The following is a 12,167-nucleotide window of genomic DNA, read 5'->3' on the forward strand; positions in this document are numbered from 1 at the left end:
TGATGCTTGACAGGTGGCATGGTCCATCGCTGCTATCTACCACAATAGCAGGGGGGAGGAGTTCAGGGTAGATCCGGGCACGCTGGCCTTTTCTGTCACGCTCTTTACCATCTTTGCCTTTATTGCCGTCGCCACACTGATGTACCGACGGCGGCCAGAGATCGGTGGTGAGCTGGGAGGGCCCAGGACTGCGAAGGTCCTGACCACCATGCTGTTCTTCAGCCTGTGGCTTCTCTACATCCTCTTCTCCTCACTGGAGGCCTACTGCCACATCCAGGGCTTCTAAGATCACAGCAGTTGATGAAGGGAAGGGTGGTACAGAAGGAAAACATGGAGGAAGAAACCAAGGGGAGATGGATAAATGGATGGATTTTTGGAAATGAAGGCTGTCTCATTGATCTATCACTCCCTCACTTTACGCAATAGATTAAATAACAGATGAATGGATGGATGCACAAATAAAGGAATGGAGCACGCATTAAAGCGTCTAAAAACAGAATGGAAGGATGTACCGCTGCATGGAAGGACAACGAAAAACAGAAAAATCATAAGAGCTAGAGAATTAGCTCGGAAGATGGAAAAATGGCAGAAAAAGGAATAAACTAAGGAATACTTTTTGTCTTGATCTATAAATCTAAACCAATCAAGTAAACCTCCCCCCTTTTAAAAACATAAAACTAACCTCCAAAGTCTCAAACACATATATACACGCAAGAAATAAATACACGCAATGTGGCCCAGCTGGTTCAGCTATACAGAAATAAAGTTTTAACAAGACAAGATGCCAAAAGTTAACAGACTTTTGCACCATCAAAGCTCCGAGGATGTTTGGCTTCAACAACAGCGATCTCATTAATCCCCCTCCAGTTTCAGTGTTACTCTCACATCCAGGTGTTGTACAAGGCACGGAACAGAAAAGGTATCAGTATGTAGATGCATGGCCAGACGATACTGAAAAAAACACAATCAGAAGAAACCGGATATATTGCCACAACTGTTTAATGACAACAAACTGTGTGTGTGCTGGTTTGTGACTGTGTGTTTCTGTGCTCGTGTGTTGTGGGAAGATGGTCAAGTACTGTGAAAAAAAACACCTCTCGCTTTGCTATCGCTGCGTGAGATGGAATATGCTTTCGTATTTGAGGTATTTTTGACCCAGCCTATAGAAACTCTGAGTAAGACTCTTTAGTGGGAGGGCACTTTCAATGAAGCAAAATGTTTTGAACATCACTGAGGTTAGAAATGTATATACAAAGAGCTGAACGTACATTACAGCTCCGCTATTTTCCTTCTGAATGTCTTGGTTACGCCATGCGCTCCTGATTGGGCCCGCTCTCTGTTGCTTTATACTGTAGATGTAAATGATTTAAGGTCTAATTTCAATCAAGAAAGGGTTAGTGTGCTTTTACCTTTAATAAGGCCAGGTCTGAAAGGACAAAATGGCCACTCTACCGTTTAAAACTGTTAGAGATACTATTATCATTACATAAATATCTAGGTTAATCTTACATGTGTTTGTTTTTTGTTGTATTTATTTTTTTAACTGTTACCTGGTTTTCCACCGGTGAGACTGCCAGGACCACGAGTCAATTGTAACATTACAATAGACTTTGAAAAACGTAGGTACCGCCGTCTGTGAAACCTCACAGGCTCTTTGGTTCTTAACCGCCTCTGTCGTCGTTTATTTCACTTGGATACTGCTTTCTCTTTGGTTGACTAAACAGCTTCAGTCATTATCCCTGTGTGTCTTAAGCTCCTCCCCCTGGCTGGTCAGTGGACCAATCAAAATCCTCAAGGGCTTTGTAAGAAACAACCACTAATCCCTAACCCCGACCCTTGATTTATAATTCTTCACATAGATTGGTCTTCAGGGGGCTATTTAACTATTTAATTTAAGTACATACACCAACTGCTCAGTTGTTAGGATTTTGTTTCACTGTGGCTTTAGAAGAAAAAAACAAGACTACATTTCATTGAGTTCAGACGTTGCCAGTCCAAGTATCCAGAGTTACTAAATATTGATAAACGCATAACAATGATCAAAAGTGCTCGGTCAGATGATGTTTCAACCTTTCTTGGTGTCTTTTGCAGTTGATTACAAAGACTGAATTGCGGTCAGTCTTATCTAAATTAAACCATCCATGTAAAGTTCTTTCCCAGGCCACCTCTACTAATTATTACTTCTTAAATATGCTACTCTTCAAGCATGTGGATCATAAAGGCCTTAACCCAAAGGAAGCAGTGAACATTTGACTTTATATTGTTTCTTTATTCAAGCGCAAGTATTTGTACTTGAATAAAGAACCATAATGTAATCTGTGTGATTCACTGCTTCACGCTGACATTGGAAATCAACCACTGACACTTTACTTCAGCAGCTAGTCTGCAGTCTTAACATGAGACCTATCAGGTGAAGGAATGGTTCAAAAGTATTTGCTGTTGGTGGAGAAGTAGACTTACTAACAGATACAGGTAAAAACTGTATACATCTAATTTCAGATAGCCAGACTCTGTTTAATAAGCTCACAGAAGTTAAGAGTCAATTGTTTTGTTTTTTTAAATTGGGATAATGAGATTTCTTCTAAATCCTAACACACCAAATTTGATTGGCTAAGATATGTGTTGTAAAACACCCAGCCCAGAAACTGCCCCTCAGGGACCTGTATGACAAAGTGAGTTCAGTTTAGTCACGCTGTATTTGGGTTACATTGGTGATTCTGGATAACCTGTCTTGAAAACCAAGTGGCTCTGTTATGGTAGAGTTCATAGTTCATTACCATAACATTAACACTTCAAAAACATCATGTTTAATATGAGATGATATACTTTATTTAGAATCATTATCTGATTGGGTATGCAAAAAGATTTTATATTTACACCGTCACATTATGCTTTCACCTAGTGCCAGTAATGGAAGTAAAGTGCAAAGAACAGCGACATTAAAGCCATCACTGTGAATCTGGGTGAGACAGGAATTAAAGAATTCCAGCACAATTATCCAACAGTAGATGTTATTAATTATTGAAAACGATGTGGTTAACTTTTCCAGCTTAATGCCAAAAATCCTGTAATAAAACCTAAGTAAATGTTTCCTTTCTCCCTGATATAACAATCATGGAAAGCAAAGTGTTGCTGTGTGCTCTTTATTACTTGTGTTGTACTTTAGTCTATTTTAGGAGCCTGCAGGAGTGATGCTTGTGTTTGTCCAGTTCATGCTCAGTAGCTGTTTGACATAAGTTACCTTGCTGATCTAGCCTAATCAAAAGTGAACCATTCATGACAACAGAGAGCCTTGTTAAAGCTCAAAGTATAACTGACTAAGTAACTACGCTCACTTTATGATACAGACAAAATGGGTTCTACAATTAAGTTATCTCTAGCGTAATTTTATTGGTTTGAAGACATTGGATCTTACATTGTCGCAGTCCTCTTCTAAATGACCTTTGAACCAAAATCTGGCTTGATTAGTTTCCATCTAGAAAATTGTGGCTTAAAACAAACGACACTAGCTACTAAGCATGTTCTCAAACAACAGCCAAGCTTGTTTGAGAATCCTTGTCAAGTGCTGGGCAAGCTAGCAAACGTGTCAATGCCTGCTTCTCAGGAGCATGAACATCATCTACACTAGAATACAAAACTTTTAGAGCAGTCAAATGAACCACATTAAACTGCAAAAATAACAAACTGACATCAGCAGACACTACTTTTATGATTCAGTCATAAATAGTCAAGAAATATATCCTGAAACTATTTCTATGTGTGTTTTTGGTTAAATGAAGTGTCCCAAAAGCCTGTCCTGAAATATGCATAGATTATAAATCTCTAAGCCTCGACTGTCGGAGAGGTTTAGACTTCAGACTGTTAACGCGTTCAGCCAAAAGCAGAGATCTCAACGTTCACAAAACATATTGTTTATGTAGGCAAGTCCATAGTTTGTTGAATGGCACTATACTATATGCATCTGAATTGGCCAGAATTTTCCTGCTGATGTTGTGTTTTTTTACTTGATATTGATATTGAGATTATAAGTAGTATTTTAAATGTCATCTGTAAAGTAGTCTGGGATAGATGTAATCCATTTAAAACTTGGCAAAGAATCTTGTCACAGACAGCTTTCAACCCCTGTGAGAGAGTACGAGCGGAGCAGAGCCCTGGATTGGAAGAGTTTGGCAAATCCACAGTCTCTTGAGGATAAGATATGTACAATTTTAAAGGTTTTATAATCTGGCATACTACTGATTCATCAAATGATGCGCCTGAAATAGACTACCGCTCCAGAAAGACAGAATGAAAATTTAAGTAGATGATGCTACACAGAGGTCCAGCAACATGGCTTGCACACTGAAATCCAAACTCACAACTCTAAAACTAAATGCTCTGTAGTATGCAGTCTTGTTATTTGCAGAATAAATGTTGTACAAATTGAGAACAGCTATAACAACACTAAAACATTTGTATAAACTTTAAAATACACTTTGACAGCCAAAATGGAATATAAATGAGATTTTACTTATACTTGCCAAACTCTGTACAATGTGTGGCTCCATTAGAGTAGCTGTTCTCTTGTGAAGGCCTTGGAGTGGCAGTTTACCCCTGTTTTGCCAAAGGGAAATCTTTCTATCAGAAACATAATATTTACAGTCCAACCACGTGTAAAGGGTTTTCTAACCAATTAATCTTTCTTAAAACACCAAATATTATTCATATTTCATTAACACTCTGAAAAGAGACAAAAATGCCTTGATGTTGTTTTAACCTACCCAGAATCTTTCTATTTAAATTTGTATGCGTTTGTCTCTTCACTGGCATGGAGCTAAAGGTTTATACACTGTAAAAAGCTATTGCTAGCTTGCGCAAAAAAGAAATAACATTGTGGAAGCTGTTTGCATTACTTTTGAGTAACTTCAACAGGGTATAAATTATCTTTCAGATTGCTAAATCATGTTGGATTTACTTAAAATGTGCCTGCTGCCTAATTTGTCAGAGTGAGTTTGTGCAGGAATGAAAAGCTTGCAGTAATGTAGTTGTTCGCATCAAATTAGTTTGCTGCACAAATTTTCAAGAAGCTAACATATTTCACTGATGGGAAGTTAGTTCTTTTGTTACACCGGCTTTGTTGCACCACCTCTCTCAGTGTATCTACCTTGACTTCAAAGCTAGTCTGACGTGAAGCTAATGGCAGATTTACGACAGCTGTTCAAAGCCGCACAGGGTTTAGACCAAGGTGGGAAGCTAAACACGGTTAATAACTAGCTGTGACTAGCAGGTTTGCCAGCTTTAGCTACCATGATTGTAAGTACCCAACAAAGTTGTTTCTATTCTAAAGCAACATTTTCAGGCAATGAATCATAATAGCATTTGAACTTAGCTTCCTACCTTGGTTTGGACTTCTGAGGTTTGAAGGGTCAAAGGTTAGCCAGGCCACCGCTGTAAATATAACACTAAGAGCACGCAAGAAGTAGAAATATTAGCTGTAGACTACAGTAGATTTTTGTATTCTTCTGTGGTAAGGTTTGAAGAATTGGGCAGAGTTTTAAATGGAAAAAAAAGCATTGCGCTGGTTCTTGTTGCTTATGTGAAATGGCTACTATGTTGTTTTGTTGAAAACGTTAACAAAGTTGCTTCTGATGTAAACAACAACAACAGATTTTGGGTTTTTTTTGACTCTGATGTACACAATAATAATGTTGTACCTGATGTAGAAAAAAATACAATGGTGTTGAATCAGTTGTGAACCATTAACGATGTTGCTTCTCATGTAAAGATAGATTACGTGTTTTCGTTGCCTCGTTCACTTCTTAACTGACTGTCTGTCTGACAGACTGAGGAATAGCTGAATGCAACACCAAACAGACAGACAGACAAACGAAGGAACGAATGGAAGGACATACACCCCTGCTGGTTCAAGCTGAGCAACGTCATGCTGAGACGTTGCTTCAGCGATTAATGTACTGTTGGAAAAAACATTACCAGAGCTATTCTCTAACCTTAAAGTAACATTTAACAAGTACAATGTAAAAGGATGATGATAAAGAGAGGAATGAGGAGAAGGAAGATGAGGAGGAGGAGGAAGATGATGAACATTAAAGAAAAAAAAACATGAAGTTACAGCCATACATTGATTTCTGGGTCAGTGAGACTGAAATGGACTTCTCCTGCCCAGCATGTGTATTGTTATGGTGTCTATCTGTCCCTCTGTGTCTCTTCCCCCCTCTTTGACTATCTTTCTTACTATGTCTCTCTGCTGCCAAAAGCAAACAAATGGGCAGCAATCCTTTTGTTCCGTCTTCTCTTCTTCCCAAATCCCCTTTTGCCCTACGTCTCCCACTGTTTCCATATTTTGGAATGTCGATGTGCTACTTGTTGACACTGTGCATGAATGATAACATGTCTGTATATAGATATAGAGAATTGTATCCCATTCCCCTGTTGTTGACAAAAAATAGTTTGAATGTTGTACAGATTCAGGTTTTCTGTTCATCTTTTATTCTGTTCAGTTACTTTTTTTAATGTATGTAGAACTTAAAAACAGTATGTTTTTAATGTAAACAAAGGCGACAACGTCTTTTGTTTTGGAGTAACTTGCACATTACTGATTCATTAATTAAGGGATTTTTTTTTGGTTAAAAAGGCAATATTTGCTGTTATTGAATGGGAGATGAGATCTTAAAGGAGTTATGTATCTTAAATAAATAAACTATACAGGAGTTGCATGGGTTATTTGTACAAAAAAAGACACTGCTTGCTACTTCTAATACTGTGGCTGTATTCTCTGAGAGAGGGTGAGGAATACTGGATGTACATCTAAAGGTTATTTTGTCATTAAAGAAATAATAATAATATTGTGTATATACTGTACAGTGTTATAAGTGAGGTGGACTGTATGATCATCACACTAACCGTAGAGAAACTCTACATATTTATTTAAAGGAAACAATAATGCTCACTACACTCAAGAATGACATATATTGCCTTTTTGGATAAGTTGTAGTTTGCTTAAAGCTTATTTCTCTATTGATGCCTTGCTCTTTCTCACTCATCCTCTTTCTTGTTCCCGGGCTGATTTATATTATTTGTCTCTTTTTTTCCTTCCATCTTTCGCCCTGTCATCTTTTAAGTTTCTTATTGAGGGGCGTTTCAGATGGACTTTTGTCAGTCTTTTCACTGTTGATTATGACTCAGACAGTGTCACTTTTGTCTGTCTGTCTGGTGTATCCCACTGACTCAACAGTATTTCCATACCTGCTTGTACACATCTATAGTTAAGTACAATATATCTGCCTACATGTCTCCATCTGTCTTAGTCTCTCAAAGGATCATTTGTCTGTACTTGAGTCACCATCTGTCTGATTCAGAACCGTCTGTCATTTTTCGTGGTTTCTAAATCCCTTTCTTTCCTTAATCCTTCCTTTGCTCCAGCACATCTTTTTCCACCTCTACATTTTTTTCCTCTATCCATCCTTTCTTTCTGTCTCTGTCCTTCTCTTTGCTCTCACAGGCTATAGTCGGGAAATATCATGTTTGTCAGTTTGATTTGGTGTGTTTTTTTAAATGAAACAATAACCACAACAGTTATATTGTTGGTAATAATGAAGATAATTTTACTCTTGTTTTCTTGTTCATGTTTTGGTTTATGTTTTTTTGCCGCTGTCCTCTGTGTGTGCGTGTGTGTTACTTTTCTTTTGTTTTTTAATTAATTTTTGTTGAACACCAACTGATAGAAAGTTGTTGTATGTGTGTTGCCACTAACTGTGACTGCTCTCCATGGTACTTCTGATAAAACCAATAAAATAAAGTTTGGGATACCCTGTTTCAGAGACCCTAAGAGTCCAGTGCCTTTCTAGAGTGTGTGTGTGTGTGTGTGTGTGTGTTTCAGTATTTATATCTTGGTGGGGACTCGTGTCAATGTGGGGACCTCAGTTTTTGGTCAAATTGTCCACAGGTGCTTTTTGAAGGTTGAGGCTTGATTTATGGGTTCAGGCCACAATAAGGTTAGGGTAAGGTTAAGGGTTAAGGTTGGGCATGTAGTTATGATGGTTAAGGTTAGGGTATGGGGCTAGGGAATGCATCATGTAAATAAGATGTCCCCATGGGGATAGAGGGAGTGTGTGTGTGTGTGTGTGTGTGTGTGTGTGTGTGTGTATGTTACATTCAATCTGTAATGAAAAGCTTTAATATGAAAGCTTAATTATAATGAAAATTTACATTAGAGTTTACATTTTAGTGGAAATAAATGAGAATTGTGACCAGCTCTTGTGTGCGTGTAACTCGCTCTCTCCCTCCATCTCACTCTCAACCATATGTACAAACAAACATCCATTTTCTTTTATATGTTCTGACTGTCGTTGATGAAAATGACATTTGTCTGAAAGGCTGCCATCTCATTAACTGTCTGTTTTCTGTCATTGTGTCAGAGATGGAAGCGATGGCTGCATCACTGCTGATTAATTCTGCCTGTTTTTTCATGTATCCCATGAAAAAATAATTAGTGTGCATTGTCTCCATTCTCTGCTGCTGCTGCTTTCCTTTTTAGTGCATACTTTCTGTCTTTCTTTGTCAGAGAAAATTCAGAGATTAATTATTAATTTGTATTAAAAGAAAAACTCCTTTTAACCTACCAATGGATAGAACATTAGTGAGAATTAAATGTTTGGCTAATGGACTCATTAAATCAGCTATCTATATTGTAGCAGATTTAAATAAATTGTCAATGGAGTTCTTGTTTTCAACAAATGCACAGCTTTAGTTTTGAGCAGCACCGTTTGTGTTATTTAGCTTATCACATATTTGTGCTGTTACAGGGTGTAGAATGTGTTGATCCTCATGAACAGGAAACTCAATTTTTCTACATTTTACTCACCATATTCTCTATTCGTTGTCATTGCACACAAGGCCAAAACAGTAAAGTAGTGTTAAGTATGTAACAACCTGTTGACTTTATGTTATTTTTTGTTATTCTGGTAAACAAAAAATGTGGTACTGGCTTGATAGCAGACTTCCATTTAGCTGCTTTGATTTCAGGGTTCTGATATTGTGCAGACTGCATCACACTATCATCTTACTTTCTTACTGGGACACTTTAATTGAACAATTAATTGATGTTGTGTGCGTTGTTGAGGTCATCTTAAAGGTGTGCAACACGGCCGTTAAAACGTGACCCTTGTAGTGTGACTATGCTGATATGCTCATGCCAACACCGTTCACTGCCGCAGCTTCCTCCACCACTCCAAGGGATTAGTTCTCAAACACAATCATAATTGCTGCCAGGATCCTCAAATCTATATATGTGTAACCATTTGCTATAAACGGGTCAATATAAACCTGACGCAGAAGCAAATGGCCTGTAAACTAAAAACAACAACAACAACACGGTAATACGCCACAATTAGCTGACCAACCAGACAGTGTTGGGGGGGAAAACTAATCATTGATCCCTGTAAATAAGATTACAGAGTACGGTCTAGACCTGCTCTCTTTATATAAAGTTCAATGAGATAACTTCTGTTATGAATGCTATATAAATAAAAGTGACCTTTCTAAGCATTTGCTGTAAATAAGAGCACACTTCTGGTCAACCTTCCAGTGAAGGTGAAGGTGAAGTGAAGGGGTCCATTCTCTGTGTGCAGTGATGGATTCTTCCCATTTCAATTAAATCCACTCCCTGTTTGTGGAAGTTTGTGTTTTATTGTAAACAACTTTGTCTAGTATTTGTGCATTTTAAATTTAAGTGAATTTGATGAGACATTTTCATGATGTTTACTTCTTGCAGAATGTGTGTGTATCAGACTATTTGTTGCAGTGTGTTTTATGTTGTTGTTTCTTGTGTACAGGTGTTGCCTTAAAGCTTTTTATTGCCTTTTACCGCTGCCGTGTCTGTCTAAAATCCCATTATGCTGTCACATTTGATTTCTAGAGTTAGTACCTAAGTCTGGACGGCCTCTGCTAGCAGGTTAGCATGCTTGGAAATAGTGTGAATTTATGTCTGTATGTGTGTGCATGGTTGCGCCTGAACACTGAATGATGACTAAACTGTCAGAAAGTCTGTGTTGGCTGTCAAGCATGCAGAACCACTTTCACTCCACTGTTCACTCACCCGTCTTTGTTTTAGCTGTCTGTCAGTTCTCACCCAAAGCCTATACATTCAAAAAAGTGACGAGACATTCACACACACAATGTACTTTAAATTGTACTTACTGTTGTATAATTTAAGTGGCATGTGAAATATCTAAATTTAAGATAGCAACCAATCTGTCTCTGCCCTTCTTGTTTCTGTGACAACATTTCAAAGGCTTTGCAACACTGTCAGAAAGAGACTGCCCTGGGACTGGATAACCGTTTTCACTTTTTGACAGTGTTACTTCTTGTTGTTAACAAAGTAGATCGCCCTGAAAAAATATCATGATTTAAAAAAGAAAACATTCTTTATTTTAGTTTATCTGCAGTGGTTTAATCAATGTATTTGTTTACATTCTATGGACATTAGCTTACTAATTATTAACTTATCTCCACTGTAACCACGCCAAGGGTCAGATGCATAAAAATCTGCATAGATTCACCAACTTGTTGACTAAAACTGTGTGTATGCAGAAATATGCTTATACATTCTTTTCATGAGACTGTGTGTGGAACTGTAGGCACATACACAAGCCCATTTCCACTACCACTGTTGGACACAGGAATGCCTTTAAACATCTGTTTGCGTAACGATCAACCACTCATTAGACCTGAAAGCGCAATTTCACAGATTGTGTCGCATCGAAAAGGTTGTCCACCAGCACCAGAACAGCTATAATTTCTCACAATCATTACTTAGAGTTACTCTTGTCTCTCTCTCTCTGTTTGTTTCTTTTCTATTCGTTCTATTGGTGTGCTTGAGTTTGTATAGTCTGTCCTCTTTCCAGGTCTCCATGCTAGAGATGAGGTTATGTGGTCTGTTTGGCGTTGCTCAACGTTCTCCCGGATCCATATACTTCATATATGTTTACGATCTATCTTTCATTTTGTCATTCTGATTGTCCAAACTGTAATTTTACTATGTTGGTCTATGCTGTACACATCTATTGCATGTCTGTCCATCCTGGGAGAGAGATCCTTCCTCTGTTGCTCGTTCTGAGGTTTCTTCCATTTTCTTTTTATTCTGTACACATTGTAAAGCCCCTTGAGTCACACATTTGTGATGTGTGACATTAGGCTCCATAATTAAAATTACTTGATGATTGTGGCCATTTATAGCGCCCATACAACTAATTCATAAGGTGTACCTGAAGACCATCACCCCGCTGATATCTAAGTCCTTCTGACTAAAGGATGATGGATGGCACAGTGGATAAGACACATGCCTTTGGTGTGAGAGACCCGGCGTTCGAATCCACTGTGAGACACCAGTGTGTCCCTGAGCAAGATATTTAACCCCTAGTTGCTCCAGAGGCATGCGACCTCTGACATATATAGCATAATAGATGTAAATGTATGATCAATGATTAATTTAATGCTCTTGAAACTGACTTTGCTTGCTTTCATTAACAGGGAAAAGATCCCTCAAATGTAATGTGTTGGGGGTGGTGATGATGCAATGGATAAGACGCTTGCCTTTGGTGTGAGAGACACGGGTTCAATCCCCCACTGTGATCCATCCACCATTGTGTCCCTGAGCAAGACACTTAACCCCTAGTTGCTCCAGAGGCGTGTGACCTCTGACACGTACAGCAATTGTAAGTCGCTTTGGATAAAAGCGTCAGCTAAATGAATAAATGTAAAAAGAATGCTAAATTCATCATTCATAAATAAAATAAAGATTATAAATGCACCTTTGACACTTTACAGAATTTACAGTGTGTCAACTGCAAATATAATATCAATGTCTCTGTGTGGGTTGGTTGTTTTATTTTATTTATCTTCGTGTGTCTGTTTGTTTATGTATTTGTCTACAGCATGAGGTTAATGCCACTCTTCCGCTGGTGCCCTTCACAAGCGTAACAGTTTCAAAAAACATTTCCTCTAGGGCTTTAAGTGGGGAGAGTGACCAGTCTACATTTACAGTATAACAGGGAAAATGAACACTGACTCTTTAAGTTTTAAAATGTCAATCTAACATTGTTTCACTGTCTAGACATTAATTTGGTCTGCATATGACCCTTCATATATTTCTACATCTCTTTATGCCTTTT

At 38.1% G+C, this 12,167-nt stretch overlaps 1 protein-coding gene across 2 annotated transcripts in view; it reads left to right on the forward strand.

Annotated features, from left to right (window-relative positions):
- The window catches only part of slc8a1b (solute carrier family 8 member 1b), a 139,527-nt gene extending 131,707 nt beyond the window's left edge, over window positions 1–7,820 (forward strand). For both annotated transcript variants that reach the window (XM_046070540.1, XM_046070541.1), the window contains one exon: window positions 14–7,820. In XM_046070540.1, the coding sequence (XP_045926496.1) occupies window positions 14–286 (273 nt within the window). In that variant the 3' untranslated portion in view covers window positions 287–7,820. The remainder of the gene's footprint in view (window positions 1–13) is intronic.
- Window positions 7,821–12,167: the final 4,347 nt, after the last annotated feature.

Source organism: Micropterus dolomieu, linkage group LG15 (assembly GCF_021292245.1).
Source record: "Micropterus dolomieu isolate WLL.071019.BEF.003 ecotype Adirondacks linkage group LG15, ASM2129224v1, whole genome shotgun sequence".
NCBI lineage: Eukaryota > Metazoa > Chordata > Actinopteri > Centrarchiformes > Centrarchidae > Micropterus > Micropterus dolomieu.